At 37.8% G+C, this 14,522-nt stretch overlaps 1 protein-coding gene across 2 annotated transcripts in view; it reads right to left on the reverse strand.

The window, feature by feature from the left end:
* RELN (reelin) overlaps window positions 1–14,522 on the reverse strand; it is a 455,662-nt gene that overhangs the window by 226,580 nt on the left and 214,560 nt on the right. For both annotated transcript variants that reach the window (XM_008149850.3, XM_008149843.3), the window contains exon 8: window positions 9,155–9,206. In XM_008149850.3, the coding sequence (XP_008148072.2) occupies window positions 9,155–9,206 (52 nt within the window). The remainder of the gene's footprint in view (window positions 1–9,154; window positions 9,207–14,522) is intronic.

Consider the following 14,522-nt stretch of genomic DNA (forward strand, 5'->3'; position numbering starts at 1 on the left):
AGTCGCCCACAGATATGACTTTAATTAAGAACAGTTCCACACTGCACAAGAGGAAATCCTCGAATTGCTCTTGGATCTGTCAAGAGCAAGTGAATTTAATTTTGGTAAAATACGATGACTGAAATTGAGATGAATCATTATTTTATTCATGAAAATTGTTGGTTTAGAGAAATCAACATGTCCAGTATCTTTGTCCCAAGAGATCAATCATTCAGTTATTTGAATATGGAAACCTAGAGTTTGCCACTGTTTTGCTCACCCAAAAGTACCCTTGGGGAGAATTTAGCATATTTGTAACTGCAGAAATCAAGGACAGTGTTGTAAGAAGGACTACTATATGGAAGTAAAATTTCCATTTTAAGCATTTACTAAAAACTGATATTAAGGATTAAGAGATGTCAAATAAAGGAGAACAGTAAAAATCCTCCAAAATATTCTCTACTTACACTAAAAACATGCTCCCTCTAAACTTGAAAGATCTCTTTCATAAAATGTAGAGAAAGAGCTGGGTTTTAAAAGCAACACCTCTTCACCTTCTGTTTTATATTTGTTTATGTTAAAAATGAGGCTACTCATAATAATTTCTGTTTTGACTTACTTTATTAGTAAGTAGGCTATTGGGTGTGCAAACCTTTCTTTCTGAATAAATGTGACAGTATGTGATTTATTGTACTTAATATTTTGCCCTTTAGTCACTTCCTTGGCTGAAATCCCCAAACCTCATTAGGTGACTTCTTCCAGTTTATAGCAGATGGACAATGACCACAGGATATGAAAGGAACAGCTGTCCCCCTCCCCTTTTGTACCTTTCTCCCTTTCAGTCCTATCCCTGCTTCCTCACTTCCAAAATATTTGTATTCCTTCCTCTTCATTGCCACTCCTATCACAAGAGAGAAAGGGACCAATTCTCTTTCAAGTTATGGATTGCCATGCATTTTCAGCCACTTTTAGGTCCCCAACCCTGTGCAAGCCTCCTCCCAAGCCCACAGCATAGAACTTTCTATAGAGCCTAAGTTGGGAGAAACACAGGAAGAAAAATGCAAAATGTGTAGGCTTTGCCAGGTTCCCTGCCAAGCAGCCCTCCTTTACCCAGAGCCAAGGCCATATAACCTAACCTCAGTGTTTGTTCATGCTTGGCCCACTTTCTAGAGGACCCATTCCCACCTTAGGCAGTAGGTAGGTATTACGTACCATGCCCAGCAAGCTGAAGACAGCCTTAGTACTCTTACTGCTGTTCTGGCTCTGACCTTGGTCTTCAGGTCTGGGGTGGCCCCTGCCTTGTCTTCCTGCAGAGTTCCATCATCTAATCTCTGCTGTGACGCTGACCCTCTGGGCAGTGCCATGCCTGCTCTAGTCAGTCACGCTCCCAAGCTTTTGTCCTGGACTTTCCAGCAGGCTGTGCTCTCACTATCTGTTATCTGTATACCTTAATTAGCCTTTGTTTTGTGTGTATGTGTTTTTCACATGTGAACTTTCCCCACTACCTATTGGATACTAAACTCCTTGAAGGCTGGGCAGTGCCTTCGGCTTTCCTTTTCCACACAATGGATGCAGGGACATTGTGATATATATGGCATATTCTAAAGATCTCTCCCATAGAAGAATCTTTGATCAGGAGTCCTTGATTGATAAGAAAGCGAAAACTTCTGCCTCAGATCAAGTTCTAATATCGCCCCTGGAGTTCATTCAGAGCCCTCCTTGCCTCAGCAGTCAACAATAGGTATAGCAATAAGCCCCAATTTGGAACATCACTAAATCTCTTTCCTAATCTATGGCTTTCATCAAATCCAGGTCATATTTATTTAGTTCTAGTTATGAGCAAAACTCAGCCCTACTTACAAAGAGGGATATTTTTCACTTCTTAGCCCCCAAAGAAACATCTAAGCTTGAAAGTGGATATTCAGAAATGGCCACTGTATAAATCAAAGCAGAGTGAAATAAGTACCATAAAATAAACACAGAGGAAGTGGGGATTCAGAGACATCAGGCTGGGCAATGGGATGAGTTTTCACGGAGGAGAAACCATTTAGTCGGTATCAATGACCAACTTCTCATCCTGTGGTTTGCTGCTATGTCCCATCTATTAAAATGGCCCTCAAAAATTTTAATACAACTTATTTATGAATGAATTACTGACATTTATCTTTTAAGCCTCATCAAGGTGAGTGATAATGAATTAAATATTCCAAAAGGGAAAGGGCATAGTATCTACCTTCAAACTGTATTTTAATTCATGTAACAATAACTAGATATCAGTTTTAATAATTCAAAAAATTTGTAATTAATCTCAATCATCTTTTTCCCCTTTTTATTGAATTTACTAGGGTAACGCTGGTTAACAAAATTATACAGGTTTCAGGTGCACAATTCCACAACACATCATCTGTACACTGTATTGTGTGTTCATCATCCCAAGTCAAGTCTCTGTCCATCACCATTTATCCCCCCTATACATCTCCTCCACCTTACCCTGTTCTCCTCTTCCCCACAACCACCACTCTGTTGTCCATGTACATGAGCCTCTCTCTCTCTCTTCTTCATTATTTATAGTACCCAATATTTGGAAGCAACCCAAATGTCCATCATCCCACTGATGAGTGAATAAAAAAGCTGTGGTACATGTACACAATGGAATACTACTTGGCCATGAAAAAGAAGGAAATCTTACTCTTTGTGACAGCATGGATGGACCTGGAGAGCATTATGCTAAGTGAAATATGTCAGTCAGAGAAAGACAAGTACCATATGATTTCACTTATAGGTAGAATCTAATGAACAAAATCTCAATAATTTTTTTATAAAAGCTTAGCAGAATTTTATAATATTTGAGAATATCCCCTTTTATTACTTAAAATAGGACTTAAGAACGGGGTGAGGTTAACTCATTTTTAAAAATATACATTAAAAGGGAATATGTCAACTTCAGGATGAAGAAGCAGTATAACCTGAATTATAATGACTTCCAAACCTTTATTTATTAAATTTCGATAACATCGAAATGTTTCACATAAAAATATTTCAGCTTTGTGTCAATATAGATCATTGAGGATCTAAAAATCATTATAAGCAGCCTGACTGGTGTCGCTCAGCAGTTGAGGTCATGGTTCGATTCCAGGTCAGCGCACATGCCCGAGTTTTGGGGTCGATCCCCAGTGGGGGGGTGTGCAGGAGGCAGCCGGTCAATGATTCTCCCTCATCATTGATGCTTCTATCTTTTTCTCCCTCTCCCTTCAGGAATCTCTCTGAAATCAATAGGAACATATTTAAAATTCATCATAAGCAAAACTTATTTTAATATCTCTTATATCCAAGAATATTACACTCAGATAAAATACATATTAAACCTTTTAAAACATATATATGGTAAACTATGTTTACCATTAAATTTTCTAAAATTCTGTTTTTACTTATACTTGTTTTGAACTCAAGTCACCAGAGATTTTGTTAGTCTCATACTTGGAGATTTCCATGTTTCCGGAAGAGGTTTTCACTATTTCATAATAAATTCCCCAAGGTCTTACTTACCAAGGAGAATGACTCATGAACACAATGAGAGTCTGATTTTGAAATACATTTCAGTAAGTTTATAGAAGAAATGAGCAATAATTCATATGAAGATATGGAGGCATCAATTTCTCCTCCATCTGAATCAGCTGTTCTAAAAGAATTGAGGGAGAGCTTCTCTATTGAATCAATTCTGAGTAATTAAGAAGGATATGAATTAAGCTTGAGGGGAAAACCTGCTTTCTTTTTGCTGAATGCAATATAATACCTCTTACAAGTGGCATCTTATTCATTATATGTTTTTGAGAAAAAATAATGCCAGATTTCTTTTACAAATCAATCTTTCAATTTACCAATAAGAATACCTTTTCAATTTTCTAGTTTTTATTTTTCAAAATATACTCATACAAAATGAGTAGCACTCATTTATCTCAGAGACTCTGCAGCACATACAGTACATAAGAGAATTCAGGCTTTACAAATTGAGATATAAAAATATAAGAATATTTTTATATCTCAATTTGTAAATAGAAAACATTTATGATTTAATTACTTTCATCTCTCTTAAGACGATTAAAAACAATGCAGTAAAAAAATACAGACACACAAAACTCCAAATCTTTAGGATATTTACAAGTAAAACCAAAGGAAAAAATGTACTAATTCTACATATTATGGACAAATAATAGATTCCAGCTAGTTCAATGACAACAAGCTGGTAAACACATAAATAATATTTTTGTCTACTGGCTTCACTACAAGCAGTTTTTTTTGTTGATTTTTCATTTCCTTCTGGGTCATGTTTTCCATTGATTGAGGTCCTCAGATCACCTCCCCAAAATCTTTTCTTGGCATGAAATGTCTGCATCACCCCAATTTAGCACTTGGTTACATGCTATTATAAATGTCTGTAATAGTTACTTGTCACGCAGGCAAGAAATATTTATGATCAGCTACTTAGTTTGAGTCCCTGGGCTAGGGGCTTAGACTACCATGATGGACAAGACAGATTTACCTCCTAAGCCAAACTATTTGCTCTTCATGGCATATGTTTTTAAATGCTTTACCTTTCAGCCCCATTTGGCTGATGAATTCTATTAATCTGAAGAGAGATGGGCTATCTTGAACAAGCATATATTTCTTTATTGCTCAAGAGTGAAAGAGGCCATTTTTCTGACCTCTATTGCCTATTAAATAAGTTTAGAAAACCCCAGCCAGTGCAAATGAACTCTTCAGACAGCCACAATTTTATCTGACACTGCTCATAGCTGTTCCTGGCTGGTCCTTCTGCTCTAGGAGGGCACTCACATTCCCATCCTAACCTTTGCTTGTGTCACTCTGTCTCCTTACATGGAATACTTGTGTCCTTTCCAGTGACTCACGCTGTTGGCTTTCAGAGATTCTTTATTTTTTTTATTCTGTAACATTGCTAATTGTATTGAATGAAACTATTAGTCTTGACAAATAGATACATAGTCTATATCATGCTGCCAAAGATAAGAGCCTATGGATTTGTAGGCCCCAAGTGTTGTGCCTGTCCCCTCCCCAACTTCCCTCCATCAAATCCATAAGAGCAATCCTTGCGGAGACAAGTAAGAGCCCAGAGACCTTTTCTACCACATTAACAATATATTAGGAACAAGCTTGGCAGATTGAGTGGTAAAAATCCCCCTTAACTTTGAGAATTCCCATGTATCCTTAGGCAACATCTATAATTCAAGAAAAAAGAAGACTCCCTGAATTGCTGTACCGTGCAAGACCTAGCTGGGATCTGTCACCATGGGGACCTGTACACATGCCCATCTCTACTTATCACAATCTGGCAGGTCTCTAGAGAGCTCATGCTCTGTGCTCATCCGGACCTTCAACCACACTGCCAGGTCCTGTAAAAATATTTGGTTTTCTCACTTCTCTGTCTTTTCATTGTTCAAGTTAGCTCAGATCAATGCTGGATACACAGCAAATAATTCAGTGGATTCTTAAGTGGATGACAGATACAAAGCACTACTAGCACTTCCCCTGGGCACAGTGCCCTGCCTGGCAAAACAGAGTTTGGAGGCATCTGTAAGATAATGGTTTACAAGGGCATCATCTCAATTTTTTCTTCCTATCCCAAAGGAAATCTAAAGGAAATGGGTAAATGCCCCTAAGGCTACAACCATAAATTCCACAAGTTGAATCTAATGAATCAAGTGAGGACTGTAAGAGATCAATAGCTCAGCACAGAAATAGATATGAGATATTTCATTGGAATGGAAAAATGAAAAGTTCTACTGAGAACATTTTGAGACACTTTTCAAGATGATTTAGATGTTGATAACATCTAATGCAGTTTATAGAACTGCATTTTTAAGATGCTTTAACTTTAAAACTAGTTTAGATCAAATAGTCTGTATATTTATGTGTGTATATGTGTGTATGTGTGAAGGCATATATGATATATACATACACACACACACACACACACACACACACACACATATATATTAGGAAACTTGGGAGGGCATTGCTGCATTAGGACAATAGAGTTTATTTGAGAAACTCCTTAGTAATTCAAGAAATTTCTGTATACATATCTCTGAGGTACTTGAGACTCTTGGGTAATGTTTGTCATGTAATTGAAAATGTTTACAAGAGCAATATAAAAACATCAGGGCAATAGTTTATTCAATTGTGGTTATATATGCATATAAACATAATTCACCATTGAAGCCAAAAGTAATGATAGAATCCCCTAGAAAATTCCTATGTTACATCTGAATTATCACACCAAACAATAAACATTGAACATCCTAAAGGACTTCCTGTCCAGCTGGTATGTCCCAGTGGTTGAGCATCAACTCATGAACCATGAGATTGCTGGTTCAATTCCCAGTCAGGGCACATGCCCGGGTTGTAGGCTTGATCCCCAGTGGGGAGGCGGGTAGTGCAGGAGGCAACTGATCAATGATGTTTCTATCTCTCTATCCTTCTCCCTTCCTCTCTCTTGAAAATCAATTTTAAAAAATATTGTTTTAAAAAAGAACTTCTGAGGAGTGACACTAAATCTGACAGACTATAACCACATTATGAGTATAAATTTGGTGAATTCCACAACACATAAATACATAAATAAATATAAAATGTTGAACTATTGATGTACAATGTCTTTTATAACACACTCAATATAATTTTGAACTGATTGTAAAGGCAATGGCTACCTAATTGTGGCTGCTATTTTGGTATTGGTTATTGTGGGGCTTGTAAAACTCAGGATGAATACACACAATGATGACATCTTTAAAACTTGTGTGCGTGCCTCAGTCTTGCCTTCATACCATCCATAGAAACACAATAATGTTACTCCAAGCACTCATAATGAGATACACAAAACTATTGCTGCAAAGTTCTGCCCACTATCCTCTATTTACCATTCAGCACCACACACCACACAGCTAATGGTTTGCAACTACATTGTTTCTTAACCACCCCAATCTGTTTAGTTCCCAAGAATTTTTATTCTCAAAATTCAGTAAGCAAATTTCCCAATGAAGTCCCTCAGCAAAAAGTTATAATTTCTTTCACTAAATATTTCCTGTTGCATCCCAAATAATGACATGCTAAACTTTCACTTTTGATTCAGAAACTGACACTCAAAAAAACTTTCTCAAGTGTAATTTTTAGTTATAAACTTGATCTATCTACCCTTTTCTCTCTCTCTCTCTCCTCCCTTCCTCTTTCTTTCCTCCCTGACTCTGTTTCTCATCTGACTTCTAATTCAAGCTTCAAATTCAAGCTTTAAATAACAAACAATTCTCTGGCCTACAGGCTGCAGCACTCGTGGGGAAATCGAGGGCTCTTGCTAGTCACATGTTTGGGTCTAGTCCCAATACCTTGGGCAGGGTGCTTGTTCTGAGTTTTGAGTTTTGGGTACCAAACACTGTATTCTCTGAATAACTCCCCTGTTTGGCCCTTTTTCTTCATCTCTATTGTTCACGGTAGAGTGCTACTGAAAAGTGGGGAAATAAAGAATCTATGCCAGCTCTACAGTATATTCTTTACTACTTACAAAAACAGACCTTTGTTTTTCCTTTAAGGAAGGATAATTTAATTGGTGCTGGATCTCTCTTACCTTGAATACAATTAAAATACTAATAGAACTGTGAGGCATATATTTTAAAGTGGATTCTCTTGTGTTCTTTAATTGCTAAAAGATAATATTTGAAATTAATATTCATTGCACTAACAAAAAGGAAGAATACCGTATTTTCCGGCATTTAAGACGACTTTTTAACCCAGGAAAATCTTCTATATGCCCAGTTGTCTTATACGCTGGAAAATATGGTAAATACTCAGAGTACAGATAAACAGGAAACCATTACTCAGCTTACTTTTTATATTCATAGCCTAGTGAATTTATACGTATCTGTCCTGGTTAAGGATCTCTAAGTTACTTGCCTGTCATGCTGTAGTTTTAAAACTTTGTTTTTGTAGCACCGGAACTTTAAAACAATGAACTGTAATTTTTATGATTATAAAAATATCATGTACATGCTTATGATAGAAAGCTTGCTGATAACAGATCAAAGAAAACATTAAAACAAACTCATTATTTTGTTTTGACTCATACTTTTTCTGCTGACTGCACATTGACTTCCAAATAGTCTGTAAGTCATTGTAGGTAACATTATCAATGTGCGAGGGAAATAACACACACTGTAGCCAGGCAAGCAGCACATAATACATACAGAAGCTGAACCGAGGCACATTGACAAAAAAGTGACAACTAGGTGACTAGAAGAAAATTGCTCTTAAACACAATCAACCACAGTGTGTCCCTGGCTGTGAGAACACGGACTTGTAACTAGGACTAGGAGGTCGTTGAAGGAAACAGTCCTTTCACTAATGGTGGATCTCCAAAGATAGGAGGGTGCAGATGGTAGAAATTTGAGGATGCTGACCCAATCCTCGAGTCAGGAGGAGGTTTCCATGTGATGGCACCAAAACCAATAAAGCCAGCCTCCATCTAAAAGGCAGTGTCTTTCTTTATCTAGAACATTCCCTTTGGAAATTTACAGATATTATTATTACTATATAGCTATGAAAATCAGAGTGGAAAGTAATATGATAGATAGCAAAACTACAAACACTTGATCAAAGATACTTTATTTTACTGAATGTTTTGAGTAGGAATTTTTAGTTTTAATGCAAAAAACACTTAAAAATATTGCCAGGTACAGTCATTTTTTAATTATCTACATCTGAATGAAACATAGATTATTTATGTCAAACATGAAGCCCTAATTGTTTCTCTCAGCCACCAAAAATGATCTCTTTCATTACCAGTCAGTAAGAGTGAAGGAAATTGATCAGCTTTCAATCTTAATCTGAGCAAAACATAATTAGCAAGGTAATTCTGCTATAACAGGATGATTTGGATTGTATGTATCATTTAAAATATCATTGGCTGTAGGAGAGAAGTGGGAACAGAATGTAGCATTTAAACATTTTTTTTAATTTCACTTTTAAAAATGTTTTAAATTATTTACTGCAATATTGAGACTTACTCTTCTCTAAATTTAAAAGCATTTGGCACTGTAATCCTGATGGTACACTATGATTAAAACAAACATTTCCAAGTTAAATTGCTATAATTGCTAAAATCACTTACCAATGGAAAATTGGAGCACAGAGGCTGTTGTTGTATTAAGGCCTGTGGTGATCTAGAAAAAGGAACATACCAAAATAAGACAAGATAGAGAGGAGGAGAAAATGGTGAAAGACATCCAGAGGAGGGGGGAGGAAAAAGAAGAGGGAAGGAAGAAGCCATAAACAGAGGTTGTATTTATCCAGTGGTTAGTTTACTTTTACTGAAATGTCTGAACACATATTTATCTTGTTTCTCTGTGGCAAACAAAGCTGTGAGATCCTGACTGAGGCACTCTTACTGTATCTTATCTAATAAAAGAGTAATATGCAAATTGACCCTAACTCCACTACACCCACCAGCCACGCCCACCAGCCAATCAGGAGCAAATATGCAAATAAACCCAACCAAGATGGCTGTGGCCACAGAGAGCAGGAGGGAGGCTTGGGTTTCCCAGGCAACGAGGAAGCCAAGCTTTCCGCAGGCCCTTGTGGGCCTAAGCCTCCACTCAAGGCTACAAAGTTTCACTTATAGAAGGTAAACAAATCCAAACAGAAATGGCAGCAGCCACAGAGTTGGAGAGAGCAGGAGGCAAGGGTTGCCCCTGGCAATGGAGGAAGCAAAGCTTCTGCAGCCCTGGCTGGCCTAGGCCTCCACTTCAGGCTACAAAGTTTCAATTATAGAAGGCGAATTAACCCCAACAGAAATGCCTGTCCCAACGAGCTAGCAGAAGGCTTGGCTCTGCTCCAGGCTACAAAGTTTCAATTGTAGAAGGTAAATAAATTCCAGATACCAGGGCCTCCGCTTGGGTCACCAGGGCGCGTGGCTGGCCTGCAAACCACCACAGGCCCCTCGCTCAGGCCACCCCATGCCCCAAGGAAACCCCCACCCTGATCCGGGACACCCTTCAGGGCAAACCAGCTGGCCTCCACCCGTGCACCAGGCCTCTATCCTATCTAATAAAAGAGTAATATGCAGATTGACCCAATGAGCAATATGGCTGTCAACACACAATATGGCTGCCCCCATGTGGTCAAAGATCCTGCCCCCATGTGAACACAAGATGGCCACGACAAGATGGCCAACAAGGGAGGGCAGTTGGGAGGCGATCAACCCTGCAGGGGAGGGCAGTTAGGGGTGACCAGGCCGGCAGGGGAGGGAAGTTGGGGGCAAACAGGCTGGCAGAGGAGCAGTTAGGCATCAATCAGGCTGGCAGCGGAGTGGTTAGGAGGTGATCAGGCTGGCAGGCAGAAGCGGTTAGGGGCAATCAGGAAGGCAGGCAGGCGAGCAGTTGGGAGCCAGCAGTCCTGGATTGTGAGAGGGATGTCTGACTGCCCGTTTAGGCCCACTGGGATCGGGCCTAAACGGCAGTCAGACATCCCTCTAGGGGTCCCAGATTGGAGAGGGTGCAGGCTGGGCTGAGGGACACCCCTTCCCTCTGTGCACGAATTTCATGCACCAGGCCTCTAGTTTCTTAATAAATGTTGAAAACTGCTTGTAGGCAATCTACCAGTTCATCTTAATCTTGTGAGGGATCTAACATAGCCCCCTCCACTTACACTATCCCCTCCCCTCCACCCTACATCAGCAGATCTGGGACCCAAAGCAAATGTCATAAAAAGGTTAACAACCCCAAACTGGGAGGTAAATTAAGACCAAATGAGGAGAAAAGGATTATTTTGAAAAGTAAATGAAATTACAACAGCTAACAGGTACAGTTAATTTCTTTTGGGGGTGATGAAATGTTCTAAAGTTGATTGTGGCAATGGTCACATAATTTTTTGAATAAATGAAAAGCTGTGAATTGTATACTTTAAAAGAATAAATTGTAGAATATGTAAATTATTTCTCAATAAAACTGTTAACCACCCCCCCCCCAAAAGTAATCAAATATGGGCCTAGAAATATCCTTCCCACACATTTCTATTACTTCCCCTTAGTTTCCTAATTTTCCCCTTTCTGAAAAAGAAGTGGTGCATTCATTTTTTAAAAATTTAAACTGAAAAGTTTTTTACTCATTTATTCTTTGGAGCACTGACTTTGATCCATACCAGCTCAAATGAAATGAGAATTAAGATTCTCATTTTCAGCAACTCTCTTGTTGGGTTCTTGACCCTGTAAGCTAAAGTATGGGACACCTCCCATCGCTGGACCCTAAAACATATAAAGTGTATAACTGTGTTTCACCATGGCAGAAGCAGTCGGCTGTCTTACTTTCACTTCTTAGACGGCACAATGACCTTCTGGCCTCATCCCTGCACTTTGTTAGACCCCATGTGATTAAGTCCACAACTGCAGAAGGGTCCAGAGATACCCGAGGCATGAATCGCAGTGTGAATTAGTGGACAAAAGACTGAGCAAGCCTCTTGTTCTGGCAAATGGAGCTGAGATGTGAATATCAAAAGATTCTGCTTCTACAACACGTTTCGGAAAGATGACTGAGTGTGTGCTTCACATACATGGATTAAAAGTTAATGAAGCAGGAAGGGTAATGAGGAAAGGGCAAGGGAGGCACTGTACAAGTTGTCCAGCTATCAGTACAGGTACCAGCTCCTAGTTGATTTTAACCACTGCAGAAATCACTGCTGTCAAGTGTCAGAGGAAATTCTCTATTTCATCTAAATCCCTCATTATCACAGATTATCTGCTCAAGGAAAACCGAACCACCATGCCCAGGACTCTCTTTCCTGCTCCATTCCCCTCACCAGTCATGAGAGTAAAATGCACCAGTAACCCTTATCAAGATTCCTTTAAAAGAAATCTGATTTTCAAAGTTTTAAGTAAACCTTATCAAGATTCCTTTAAAAGAAATCTGATTTTCAAAGTTTTTAGACTATGTCCAACTATTTGCCCTCACAAGTTTCCACTTGAATAATCTGATGTTAAAGTTCAATGAAGCACATGGAAATTTTAAAAATTTTCACCAAATTTGAATGAACATTCTTTCCCCCCTCTGATTTTATGTAACTGAGTAGATTCTTGGATGAGTTATGAAACACTCCTGAATATAAGTTCTTTGAAATGATGGTATTATGTAAGTTAAAAGCTATTGATAGTGCATTAAATATACTAGAGAGTCCTGCCCTGGTGGTGCAATAAATGATGCTTGTGTCAACTGCGTGATCAAGTTCCACAGCTGTGACCTCTGCTAGCAAAGAGCAGGTTGCTTGAATTATTGCCAAATTTCAGATTACATGTGCTACCTGAGGGTGACCCTAGACTTCGATTAGTTATTGATTCTACATTTTTTTCCTTCTTCACCAGGAAAGCTAAGGACTGGTAGAGTGGTTGACTCTCATTTCTGTACATTTACCCATTTAGTTTATTAGTAAAATTCTCAGCTACAAGAAAGTACAGAAAAAATGAAGAGAAAAAAATAACAAAAAGCATTACCTATAAAATCTATTCACCTATTATTTCCCTCCAGTCATTATAAATTATTTATTGTTCTTGAGTTCAAATATGTAATTTTAGTCTGCAGAGCTATTAAGCCTTTATATCTGACATTCTGAAAACTAACGGGCCTCTCAAAGGGATTTTGGTAAATAATACAGCAACTATGAATGTTTGGCAGAGAACTTTTTTCCTATCAAATCTTAGTACTCTTAAACGATCAAATAGACTCCAAACATTAGAAAATTGGTATGATCACTAAATGAATCTGAAGAATTCACTGCAGGCTGAGGCTGTTCATTCTGCACTTCTTCCTTGCAAATTTTTATTGAGTTTGATCATGTTTTAGACCAAACTCACCCTTGTAGCTAAAATGTATCCCCAAATATGAAGAACTCAATAAATAATTTCTTTTTTAAAAATGGAGGGTAACATAACTAATTTTGTTTTAAGCTCTGAGAAAGCACATTTTCTCTTAAAGGAGTGGGTAAGTCATTGCTCATTAACTTTATTTCAGACTAGGGAATGAATAAAGTTAGCCGCCAGCACCAGAAATATGGAGACTTCAGTGAGCTGAATAAATGGGCGAGGGCCACACAGCACAGCAGCAGTGAAAGCAGAAATGTGCGTGTGCCTATGTGATAGAAGATGCTGCCTCTCACTAACTCTGACTAAAAAAATAAAATAAAAATGAAATGGCCATTTGATTAAATTCTCAAAATGGAGATGCTCTTATTCATTTTAAAAGACAAAGCATTAGCCTAGTAATTTTATTTGCCCATGGTTCTTTGTTTCACAACTTCAGTAATCAAATTTTTTATTTTTCTTAAATCAAATTTCTTAAATTTGATTTAAGAAAAATAAGAAGGCATATTTTTTAAAAAGTTTGAGGCTAATAACTTCCATCTGTTCTCATGTAGAACAGTTTTGATTGGATTCAATTCTGAAGCACCATGCAAATGTTTGAATTTGAGTAGACATAATAGCATGTTAACCAACACCTGAGTTTCTCACTTCTCATTTGATTGATCTGTCTTCTTGTAAACACAGCTTGGGTATTAAGTATATATTTGCTCCTGGAACACTAATACAGTATAAAAATTATTGAAAATTAAAATTATATTCTTAGATATGTTTATTTCCTATTAATCAATAGAAACAAAAAAGAATTTGCCAAGCATTTCCATAAATATTACCGAATGGGAGAACATTCTAAAATAGGCATTTATTTTAAGCTCAATTAACTATGATAAAATTTTAATTTTGTTTTAAGGTTTATAGAAAATTAATTCAGTCATGGTACATTATTTTAAATGTACTAGCACATCTATTTCTTTCAAGAAGTGCTGTGGTTCCAGTCACATTTGTCTGCAGGAATACTGTACCACCGTGTGAGCCTTGAATTATGAGCATCTATTATTTTAATTTACATCCAATTAATTCTGTTTGTGTTCTAATTTCAACTAAAACCTCTTCAATTTATCAATGTTCTGAGGCTTGTATCTTTAATAAATTAAATGTATCCATTGCCATAAAAGGGGTACTCAAGCAGCATAAAATAAGAACCATGTTATAAAAATTAATTGACTTTCTCATTTTTATAACTAAATCTTCTTTTAATTGCCTAGCTAGGTTCCTCACCCCCCCCTTTTTTTTAGCGTGGAAGCCAGTCATCTGACCACTTTTAAAGTTAATGAACTTGAAATACAATGTGTGACATAGGGGTGAAAAGTATCAGCTGTTAAGAACGCCCCACGATAAGGAAGATGAGGAGAGAAAAGGAGAAGCATTGAAGTTCAAGTCAAAAGCAGAAAAGCAAAGCAGAAGAGATGTTGTGAGAAGAGTAGGAGGTGCAAAGGAATTGGGCCAGAATAATGTAACGTTTGCCCTATATCCATTTTCAAGAATGTGAAATGAACTACTCTTCATGCCAAAAAGAAGTATCAAGGAACAACAACAGGCTCATTAGCCACCTGCTGATGGCTAGTGGTTTCATTGT

The sequence above is a fragment of the Eptesicus fuscus genome, chromosome 14 (assembly GCF_027574615.1).
Source record: "Eptesicus fuscus isolate TK198812 chromosome 14, DD_ASM_mEF_20220401, whole genome shotgun sequence".
NCBI lineage: Eukaryota > Metazoa > Chordata > Mammalia > Chiroptera > Vespertilionidae > Eptesicus > Eptesicus fuscus.